At 42.4% G+C, this 11968-nt stretch overlaps 1 protein-coding gene across 2 annotated transcripts; it reads left to right on the forward strand.

Moving 5' to 3' along the window:
• Window positions 1-1305: 1305 nt before the first annotated feature.
• hmgxb3 (HMG box domain containing 3) lies at window positions 1306-11339 on the forward strand. Of its 2 annotated transcripts, none has more exons than XM_061047911.1 (21): window positions 1306-1473; window positions 1589-1763; window positions 2493-2933; window positions 3088-3195; window positions 3367-3501; window positions 3626-3858; window positions 5089-5198; window positions 5299-5379; window positions 5561-5643; window positions 5891-5998; window positions 6119-6259; window positions 6529-6836; window positions 7191-7318; window positions 8050-8181; window positions 8328-8512; window positions 8674-8896; window positions 9251-9384; window positions 9810-9929; window positions 10158-10367; window positions 10457-11046; window positions 11077-11339. In XM_061047911.1, the coding sequence occupies exons 1-20, from the start codon at window positions 1307-1309 to the stop codon at window positions 11039-11041; spliced, it is 3807 nt and encodes a 1268-aa protein (XP_060903894.1). In that variant the 5' UTR covers window position 1306; the 3' UTR covers window positions 11042-11046; window positions 11077-11339. The 2 variants fall into 2 exon arrangements, with proteins under 2 accessions (XP_060903894.1, XP_060903895.1); XM_061047912.1 differs by having other exon boundaries at window positions 5092-5198.
• Window positions 11340-11968: the final 629 nt, after the last annotated feature.

The following is an 11968-nucleotide window of genomic DNA, read 5'->3' on the forward strand; positions in this document are numbered from 1 at the left end:
TTATGTGCGCTATTATTTGGCACAGTATGTGTTTTTAAAGCGATCACCTTCTGGGTTTAATGTTCCCCTCTGACAAAACAACTGGTCCCAGTTTGGCCCCCTCAGTGAAAATGTGCGTCTGTCGTTTCAATGTAATAACACATTTTTGTAGTTATATCCAAACAAATGTGGCACATTATCCAGTTACCAGCAGGGTGTATTTTATAAAGTCAATATATTCATGCGTTTTTGCTTTATATGATGTACTAAACGATAATTCCATTTAAAACTTGCTTATTTTAACATCATCTCGGGTATGTATTTATTCATTAAATCGTAGGATAAGGTTGAGAAGCCTTCAAATTATATATTTCCAATGATTCAACTTTAAGTCACTATCATCCCACTGCCTGAACTACCTACTGATACCGTCTGTGGACGCTCTGCTCTGAAGGCCTATGGGACGCACACTTTACTTTCACGTGTCAAAAACGTCTACGGTGATAGGCCCGCGCTTGTTCATTCCGACACATGATTGGTTGGAGACCATAGCAACAATCCTCCATGTTTCTTCGCCAAGTCGAAGAGAAACGAATTCGCTTTACAGACATGTTTTTGCATCGTAAATATTTGATTACGCGCACATTTCGGGCAGATTCCTCAATTACTCACCACCGGCACAATGTCTGACTTTTTCAGCGACTTCTGAAGGCTGTTTGTAGCGTTTCTTGGAGCCTCCGGCCATCGTAGGTAAGACGTCAATAAGAAGGCATTTCATTGGATAACTCGCAGACTGTTCAGGCAGTATAACCACACGCCATTAAGCCTGTTTTTAAAGCAGGGCTGTACCACTGTTTTTAACATGTTTGTGCTTTTCAGACTCCCCCACAGCCTCACACTTGACAAGTTTACACGATATTTCATTTTGACAAAGACCGGGCTTTACTGTCACTGCACGAAGAACTAGCCCATAGTCAAGCTGTCCCAATCCCATAGTATCTACATGTCTGTTTTCAGCAAGGATGGACTACAATAATGTCCCAATCCCATAGTATCTACATGTCTGTTTTCAGCAAGGATGGACTACAATAATGTCCCAATCCCATAGTATCTACATGTCTGTTTTCAGCAAGGATGGACTACAATAATGTCCTGACATCAAATCAAAGCACAGAAGAGTGATGCTGTCAATGTTGTCCAACGTTTCTTAACTAAATTGTTAAACCATTTTGTTCATCTATCATTTTAAAATATTTACTGTAGTCTTTGCATTAGCAGAAGATAACCGGACCTGCACTTAAATTAACTAGTATTGTAACTATTTATCATGTTGGCCCTAGGTCTTTTGAAAGTCATGGAGAAAGTGGAGGTGATTGAGGTCATGAAAGTGACCGAGGAAGTGGAGAGCTGCTACAGCCAAATGGAGATGACGACCCTCAAAAAAAGAAAAAACAAAGGTCAAGAAGACACTTCTGACAAACCAAAAAAGCCCAGGTAGAGTATATAGCCTATCCAAAAGGATGCACTAAGTACCCCCTTATAACGCCTATAACATTCATGTCCCTCACCTTTTGTTGTACTGACTGTTAATGTGAAATCTGTCTTTCAGGACTGCATATCTGCTCTACTACTTTGATGTTCACCAAATTATGCAACAGGAAATACCAAATCTGCCACAGTCAGAGATCAACAAACGCATCAGTGAGAGCTGGAAAAGGCTCAGCGTAGCTGAAAAGGCATACTATCTTGAAAAGGCCAAGTCCGAGAAAGAGGGCATAGACACAGTAAGCTACATCCTTTCCCCTTTCCTCTAATTTTTTTAACTTCTGCATCTGGTCATCAATGGAGCCCCATAATACTCTGATGTTAAGAATACAACTTTATGTGGAAAAAAAATCATGAGAACACATCTGTCTTTTCAGAAAGAAATATGAAGTTGTGCAAAATTGTATTTAGACATCCTCTCATGTGCACAGGGTTAAATGATACTAACTTGTTTCCAAGATTATCTCCTAACTTTAGGTGGTAACAAAAATACTGATCACATTAATGATCAAAAACTACAAAACAATCCAAAAGTCCTCTGAAAAATTAAAAAACGAAGATTTGTTTTCTTTTTTTCTGTTCGTAAGCTGTGAATTACTGTACTGACCGTAATGTATATTCTGATAGAACTGCTGTGTCAGTTGAACCTGCATCAGTAAATTAATGGCAGTGTTAAGAAGTAAGAATTTTTGATTTGCTGTTGAGTACATTAGAGTCTTTCTGTATGGATACACTCCACAGAGAACGCAGGTTTTCAATTTGAATGATTACATTTGTAATGAATACATTTGGCCCCTTTAACTTCTGATGAAGCCAGAATGAAGTGTCTCATTAGCAGCAATAATATAATATAGCACATTTCTCCTGCTTTATCAACAGGGGGCTAGTTAACTGGTGTCTATGGCATTACATCAATACGATTCAATGGATAGCTGTGAACGGTTTTCTCAATTGTGCCATTCCCTTAGATGTCTCTCAGCCCCTCCAAAGATCTCCCAGGCTTTCGCAAAATCCTCCCCAGAGCCAGTTACTTTCTCTTGGCCAAAGGGTGCTCTTCCAGTCAACAGCCTGGAGGGTCTCAGCCAGAGGTGAACATGGACTCTCTGGACTCTCCTCTGGACGGGATCTTGCCCTTTACCTCTATTAGCCAGGAGCCCCAGTTCACAGCTCTCGGGTTGACTGAAGAGGATGAACCTTCCAATCACACGATTGTTGCAGATGACATAGAAGAGGACACGGCCGTTGTTACTAATCCAACAGCTCCTCAACAAATCCCATCCTCCTCATCCTCTTCTATCTCATCCAAAGCATCTGTCTCGCAGGGTGCTGCTGGCTGTGGTTTTGGTGGGGCGATGGTGCAGCAGATACAGGGGGAATCTACACAAATGGTTGCATTCATACCCAACCAGGTGAGCCTAAAAGGCCCTTCTTCCAGTATGCAGAATTTGCTTCATTCATTGAGTGATGATTAAGACTTGTTAGGCAAACTTCTCAGCAGTTCAGCATTTAATCACATAGACGTGGTGTAACTAATGCATTGAGCTGATGTGTCCCTTACTGCAGAACATGCTGGACCCTAAGTCTTTGGCAACTGTTGGCTCTGTGGGTCCCATGATGATGGTCTCTGTTGGAGCCAGCATAGAAAAGAGTGCCAAACCTTCATATAAAATGGTAAGCACCCACATTATTCATTTTTTTAAATGCTCATACTGACAGTGGAGATCATGGAGGCTGGAAACATCAAAACATAATGAGGAATATTATTTGGTGGAAGAATCTTGATGGTAAGCCTTAGTTATGCATGAATTTAGCCGTTCATTTTTTGAATACCTTTTTTCACAGGGTGTGAAGACTTACACCAGGCGAGGTCGAGGGAGGTGTCTAAATCCTGGGTGTTCATTTGTGTATGTCACACGCCACAAGCCACCAACATGCCCTGAATGTGGCAGCCACCTTGGCGGAAAATGGATACCAGCTGTAAGTGTCAACACACTAGCAGTTAGGGATGTTTAGTCTTATTGAAAACCAAAGATTTGTTTGTCATTTAGAATACAGTTTTAATCCACATTTCAAATAAAATGACTTTTCTATATTTATATAGCAAGCTAAGAAGACACAAGAGAAAGAAGCTGTGTCAAAGCTGTTGCCACAGAAAGCTGACGGCTGCAACCCCACACCTCAGCCTGCTAAGATGGGCAATTCAGATGTCAGTAAAAAAAACAACACTGGGAGTAAAAGAGAAGGTCGAGTTCAGCGCTGCTCCAGAAAGCAGCATGCGGTTTCAGCCGGAGAGCCACTAGAGGGCAGCAGCACCAAGGGCCAGGAACAAACTAAGTGAGTGTCCATGAATTTTAAAAGCAGCAGTCGTAGATAGATGGACAGTCAGCCTCCATTTGAGTATTAAAGGGATACTTCACTCGTTGAAACATGAATCTGTATTGACATTGGGTCATACAGGTAGTAGAAATGTGAAATACATTTTGAAGTTGGTGCCTTCTTGGCCGTGAAAAGACAGAAAGTGTCTTTTTGGCTCATGTGGATGAAAGACACCAAATCCCAGAATGCACAGCACCGCAGGCCACTCCCACTAAGGTCCTCTAGTTCAGAATCAGAAATACTTTATTAATCCCAGAGGGGAATTCAATCGTTACAGTTTCTCCAAAATATACAGTATAGCAGTAGAAATATAGTAATAAAAACATTTACAGACATGTTTACTTCAACTCATGAGGCCGTTTCCTCAACTGATTCAGAGATTTCTTCCAGAATTTAAAAAGAAAACAGACTCTATGTCTGTGTCCATAGGCAAACAGTGAGAGCACCGACACTACCAGTCCGCCCCAGCTCGAGCCGGCCCCGGCTTCTCGTCCTCACCGCCGCCGACAGGCAGGCATCATGTCTCTGCTGCTGAGCTGGCAGCGCCGGCCAGCAATATAGCGATACAGCCGCGAGACGGTTGCTGCTGACAGGCCGGTCTTGTGTCGCGGCGGCAAGCAGCAAACAGCCAGCGGCCAAAACACAAGACCGGCCTGTCGGTAGCAGCCGTCTGGCAGCTATATTTATATTTTTTTTGCCATTATCAGCTTTCTCCATAGAGCCTGTTAGCGTAGCTTCCAAGAAATATGGCGGACGTTAAGTTTCGATTCTGGCAGTGAGTTCCCACCCACTGATCTGTGATTGGTCTGTAGCTTCAGTGGTCGAAAACATGAGGAACTAGCGTTTAGTTTCACCCTGCTCACTGCAACAGCTTCCAGTGACGCAAAAATCGTCATTTTGCGTCACTGGAAGCTCCTTTTCAGACTCGGAAATACAAAGATTTCAAATCTCAGGGGAAAATGAGGGCAGGATACATGACCATTCAAAAATACTACCAGGTTTCTAATGATACAAAGCTTAATGCAAATGGGTGAAGTATCCCTTTAAGCACTTTTTATTCGCTTCACAAAACTACATAACACATTAGCCATGTGGGCTGTGATGGTTTAAATATATACAGTATATATAAAATAAAATGTTGATTTAAGTGTGTCTGTCATTTGATATCTATTCTCCATGTCATGTTAGTAGAGAACTGAAAGACCATATTAAAGGAACAGTAATCCAAAGTCAAGACAGAAGCGACGCCGCTGTTCAGAAGAGGCCGGTCAGACCGATCCTCCCCGCCTATAACACAGGTAAGAGAAACATGTAGCACAAAGGAAATATTCTGTTGTCAGAGTGTAAATGAGCTGCATACTCATGGGCTCACGTGTTGGCTTGTTTCTATGTCTCCAGGCCGTACTTTGTTCCAGATCATAACCGTCCCACCTGATAAAGGAAAACTTCTCAGTACAAACAACAATAAATCACCTACTGGTATATTTTAATTGTTTTTCCAACTTATTCAAGCTAATATTTCTGTTGGTAGTCTGACATGTATTCTTTGTCCATTCAGCTCTTTTTTTAGTGTCGTTACACAAAGAGGAAGTGATATGTGAGAATAGGTGACTTTCTGAGGTTTCTGCTCTTTTTTTGATGTGGTTGTTTTCTTACTCAGCGTCTCGAGAGACTTTCTCAGGGCTCAAACCAAACACTTTAAAGCAGCTCGGCCAGACTGTCCCATCAACTGCAGCCAAGCAGGTTAAAATATACACAAACAAACACACACACACACACACACACACACACACACACACACACACACAATAAGTACAGAGAAACACGTACAAATAGAAACAGCAATATTCATATTTATGCTTATTTGTATTTACATATATCTGTAACATAAATATGCATGAATGATTTAGTGTGTTCTTTTTTACTCCTCTATCCCCCACCCCCTTTTTTCTCTTGAGATATCCTGACCTTTTGCATATTTTTGTCACAGGAATCTTCTCTCCCACTAGATGGTGGCCAATCTGTGTCTCTATTGGCAGATAAGAGAGTTAATATCCTCTCAGTCGTGCCATTTAAACAACACACCATCTCCAGCTTTGTTAGTATAGCACTATTCTCTTTGCAACTTTCAGTGCTCCTTTTTCAATATAAACCTGTTTCTGGAGATCTCTTGTTTCTTAATTTGTGGGTAACTCTTTTCTCCTTTCTGTTCCTTAAGGACCTGGGACTGTCCACAGCACGAGGAAGAGGTCGATGTAAGAATCCTACTTGTGATTACATGTATAAGAACAGACACAAACCTGCAGTGTGTCCTAAATGTGGCTGTGAGCTCACCCAGAAGAACACCAAAGGAAAAAAGGTGAAAGCTTACATCCTCCAGATTCTTCTTAAGTGCAAAAGAGCTGCCCCCTGAACCCACTTTATGAGCCTCATCCCAACCTTGGATCCCTGAGCAGTTAATGCTTGACACTAATATATCTAAATCTGATAACATCAGGCCTTTGATGTCTTTGGTCCTTCTCATCCCTCAACTGTGCTAATGTTTACTCAGACTACATGAACATGATTATTAAAGCAAACCTCTGACTTAAATACTTTGGATGTTAATTCCTGTTTTTCTTTTTTCAGTGTGGGACCTTGCTCGATCCATACCAGCCCCTGAGTCCTTCTCAGAAGGACATCCAGCGCCAAAATACGGTGCAGTTACTGCAGCGCTCCCTGCAGATCCCAGAGAACGAGACAGAGCTTCAAGAAACTATGAATCTCATCCAGGAGCTTAATAGTCTCCAGATAGTCCTTGTCCAACCAGACAACCAGGAGCTGGGAAGCAGTGTAGAGACGGAGACGCTGGTGGAGTCTGGTTGGCCTCAGTTCTATGAATCAGCAGCCACTCACTGTGGCCTGTGTAGCTACCCGCTCTTCAAAGGAGATCAGAGGTGAGAAGATTAAGAGCCGGACGACAAGGCGGAGAGGAGGGGTCTAATGTTTGTTTGTTGATTGTTTTTTAATTCTCATTTTCTCCTCATTATTTCTGTATTTTAACTATCCTACTGCTCTACTGCTGGTTAGACAGATTGAAGCGCACATGTTGTGGTCCCTTATTTATCATTGTTGTACTGCATGTATGAATCCTCAGGAGTATAGTCAACGTTTTATTGAGATTTTTTTACACACACACACACACACACACACACAAGCCCAAAATACATACATGCACTAACAGGACCTGTGGAGTATGGACATGCATTAATAGACTCTGTGGCTCTTGTTTGTATGTTTGTATATCCTAGTTCTGTTGCAGGACAAGAGGTCTGCTGGCTGCTTACTGAGACTCTGTTCCAGACAGCCAGCCTCCAGCTCAAGGTGTGTCTCAACGTTATGTGTCTGGTTCTTCACAGCTTCACTGACCTGCATCCAGGTAAACAGCACCACACACTAGAACTTGTACTTTTCTCAGCTCCTTTTTTTTAAAATCAAGAGTCAGGCACTGCAGCCTCCCAGATTTTCATGATGTTGGATACATTGATTGTTTGTCATTTTTAAGGGTGACTTCATGTTGGACACAGCAACATTGCTGATCAAACTTTTCCTTAATAGCAATCTCTTTTTAGCTGATGGAACAATATGGGGCACTGTGGATTCTGTGTGCACGATATCTTAATTTTTCGTGCCGTAGTTTCCACTAAGAATCATCAGAAGGGAGGTTTTTTCAAAAATGTTTTGCAAATGTAGAGACGATTTTTGATTTTAAGATCAAGACGCCTGGCCTATTCTTTTTTTAGCTGCTAACTTAGTGGCAAGTATATGTTTAATTTCTTTGTTCAGTCAGTTTATGAAGTGCATAAATAACGTCTGACAGAAGTTTATTTTACAATGTTACAATTCACTTAGAAGACGCTTTTATCCAAAGCGATGTATATCAGAGAGTAAGTACAACACTAATCCATTCATACACCGACACCGAAGCAGCAGGGTTAAGTGTCTTGCCCAAGGACACATCTGACATGTTGCTCAGCTGGGCATTGAACTCTCGACTTTCCGGTTGAGAGGCGACGACCCTACCAACTGAGCTACAGCCGCTTGACAATTTAAACAGTTAAATTGTCTCACCAGCTTCCTCTGTGAATTAAAACGCTTAATTTTTTGCAGGTTTGTTCAACATTGGGAACAGACTGCTGGTTAGTATCGATCTGTTCCTAAACATCAGGGCGAGTGTCAAATTGGGCAAACCCCCGCCGGAGGCAGCTAGGACCTTACTCGACCACAACCCAAATCATCCGGGTAACCACGGCATTGAACTCGTAAACTTTCATAAATTCTGCTACCTTTTGGGATCTTTTCCTCTACATTTGAAGTCTTGTATGTTTTGTCTTTTACGTTGTTTTTTTTTTATGTGAATTGTATTTTGTCCTCCTCTTTGTCATCAGTCCACACTCTGAGTGCAGAGGAGTTTTCACAAATTCAGGAGCTTCTCCTGAGTGGATACTGGGCCTTTGAGTGTCTGACAGTGCGGGATTACAACGATATGATCTGCGGCGTTTGTGGTGTTGCTCCCAAACTTGAGATTGCTAAGCGATACACAAACAACGTTCTGGAGCTGAAGAATGTGGAGGTGAAAGATCAATAATGAAAATGTATTTAATGACAACATTTTAGATCTGTTTGGACATTAAAACCCTAGAGTAAGTAAGCTTTGACAATTTTAGATGTGTGTTTAACAAGAAGCTGTAGGGAACTCTTTACACACTTGCCCACACTTTGTTCTATCCACAGTTCACCTGGCCTGAGTATTCAGTCTCAGATGAGGTACACGTGGATGACTTCTGGCTGACCATGGAATGCGAGGCCATTGAGCAGGCAGCTTTTCCTGCTGACATCCCCATCACACGTGTCGATGCTTCTATCATTGCTCCCTTCATTCCCCCCCTGATGAGAAGTGCTACTGTTATCAACACAGAAAAGGACAAGGTGAAGGCACCTGCACAGCAGCCATCAGGTGCCTCACTCTCTTAAACCACTGCTGCTTTTAGACACATTTAACCAGTGACTCGAAATGTTCATTAGCCAATGTTGCATGTGTCACTGAAAATGTAGAAAAGAGGATGAGAGGAGTAATTGTTTTATGGTTAGAAAATGATGATATAATGATTAAATGATCATGCAGAGGGTACAGTTTTGAATATTACTATGTTAATGTTCTGTGTTAAGTATTTCTCCCATGCCAAACTGGGTGAATGAGTAGCTCTGTTCATGATTTCTGAGTTATGCGTAGCTGTGATTAGGTTTATTTTGGCTGAAGTGGCTTCTACATAACCTGGAAACACTTTTTTAAAAGCTTTTTCTTTGTCAGGAGATCCATCAGCTCTGGTGCGTCTCATTCATGATGGTCACTTGAGCCTCGACAAGATTGAAGATCACAGTGAGGACGAGCTGAGAACAATGCTGGACTGCTGCGGGGCCAGCATAGCCCCAAGCTCCTCCAAGGTGTGTGTTAGTGTGTTAGTGTGTGTGTGTGTGTGTGTGTGTGTGTGTGTGTGTTTTTGTGAGTGAGAAGCACACAGAGAACCACATTTGCTCACATGATTTCGTAGTTGGGTTTTTATGACTTTAAGTAAACATGCTGACCATCAAATACAACCTACTGGAGTAAATGTGCTCATCATGAGACAAGTTTACAATCCATAAAACAGCACCCCCCCCCCCCTTTCCCACACCCTGAGACTTGAAAGACTTGAGTGTCTTGCTGCAGGGTGTTGCAGAAAGTTGGTTTGCTTAATGAAGGCAGCTTGAAATTCTGATTTCTTTATATGTTCCCTAGTGAGGTGGTGCTCATCTGTTTACTATGCTGTACTAATATCAATGTGTGACTTTGTCTCATTAAATGCCTCCTCTCTGTCTCCATCTGTTAGAATGAGCTGCTTGCCTCCCTCATCTCCTTGTACACACTTGTTCACAGTGGCCTCCCAACAGCCTCACAGCCCCCTCCTCACCTCACCGCAGGCAAGCTGTCTAAGGTCTGCCCCCACAAGGTAAAATCATTCCTTTAACTAGACATCCAGTTATGCATTTACCTTCAAAATAAAATCTTTCGAGTTAAGTCCTGAGCTAAATTTATATAATGCAGCCTAAAATATGAGAATACATTTAAAGGGAACATTTTGTGAATACTGTAAGAAGTTAAACTCAAATGTCTACTTTGCAATCAACAAAAACTCTGGAAAGTGTTTCAGCATTACTTCCTCTGTACCTGTCTCCAGGTGGTGTGCGGCTCTAAGTACTTGGTGAGAGGAGAGTCAGCCCGAGACCACGTAGACCTGCTACTATCCTCTCGCTACTGGCCCCCTGTGTATGTGAGTGACTGTGCGCGTCAGGTGGCGCTCTGTGCTGACATGCAGTACCCAGAACTGGCAACCCAGATGTGGGGTAGGAACCAAGGCTGCTTCTCCGACCCTTTTGAAAAGCCAGAGGCAAGCGTTTACGCATCAATCCTAAATTGAAATAACAACTGTGCTGCTTTATGTTTCTTTGCTGACAGCCGCTCACCTTCTTCCTTTAGTTTGTCTCCTGTGCTGAGCTACAAGAACAGTCGTACAGCCCTGACCTGTCGTTGGTGGCAGAGAACCAGAACGTCCACCCTATCACCAAATCATCATGCAGCTGGTTGGTTCACCCTCCTGGGGCGGCTGAGGAGACTGAAAAGCACCACTCTATGGTCCTCTGCAGAGATCTGGAGCCCTACATCAGCATGGTGCATGAGCTGGAGAAAGAAAAGGAGGAGGAGGAGGATGGAGCAGAAAGTAAAGAAGAGAAAGACATGAAAGAGAATGACTACGAGGAGAAAACAGAGGAGTGTTCCTCGGTAAGTAATGAATGGCAGCAGCCCGTGGTTTTCAACAACACAGCTTACTACTACCTTTACAACCGCCTGGTGGATTTCCTCACCAGCAGGGACATTGTGAGTCAGCAGATCAACCACGTGGTGAAGGCCTGTCAGCCTGGGGAGGTGGTGATCAGGGACGCTCTGTACCGACTGGGAGTGGCACAGATCAACACAGAAAAGGAGGAGGATGAAGGAAGTGGGATGGATGGACAGACACAGCAGGCAGGGACAGAGATATGTGAGGGCGTGCTTCCTGAATAAAAAAAGTTCAGGATGGACAATCAACAGGCGGGCAGAGGGAGTATACATACCCTCCCGGAAATGCCCTGGGAAGCTTTGGTTCCTTGTAGAGCTCTGCACCAGTCAAACAGTCCCACCATCCGTTTGACCCACACCAAGATGATTCTGAATTAGGCCTGCTCTAATACACACACAAACTAGTCAGCAGTGTCATTTGCCACCAGATATTATAACAGAGAATAATTACACAGATCATTGTCAAAAACACATGCACAAAATAATATAGTCACAAGCTACTAGCAAATTAAGTAAATCAACATTTATAGCATAGCAGCATTTATAACATTTTGAAAAACAAGAAAACACTGCTGCTGTGCCTCAGACATAAGTTCCTGAAGCTTCTTTCTCAATGTGGTGATGCAGATAAAGCAGATATAGGGGAGGAGCAGCTCAAGTCCTACAATGGAAAAAATCCTCCTTATAAACAGCAATACACCAGATGCAGGCTCGCTGCTGGTTTTAAAGGGAATTGGAGATGAGTCTGGTTGGTGAAGTTGCACCCAAAACAAACGCGTGAGTTATTGAAAGACTTGATACAGACCCCTTTTTGGCCTTGAAACGTACTTTTCTTCCTCCATGAACATCAGATCATGACCTAAAGATTGTTAAATAATTATCTTGAATATCTCAGTTACTGTTTCAAATGACTGAACGAATGTAACACGCTTGTTGTTTTACCTATAAGGTCCTAAGAGATAAGGATATGAAAGTGCATGATGAGAAATTCCTCAAATCTACTTCAGTTCTCTTCTACGACTTGTTAATAGTATTTTAAGATCTCATCTAGGTAAAGCCTAAATGTAAATATTTACCCATGATACAGTATTAATTTCCCTGATATGTCCACAGACATTTCTGCTTTGTGTTTTACATTCTCACCTCTCACCT

Source organism: Labrus mixtus, chromosome 10 (assembly GCF_963584025.1).
Source record: "Labrus mixtus chromosome 10, fLabMix1.1, whole genome shotgun sequence".
Taxonomy (NCBI): domain Eukaryota; kingdom Metazoa; phylum Chordata; class Actinopteri; order Labriformes; family Labridae; genus Labrus; species Labrus mixtus.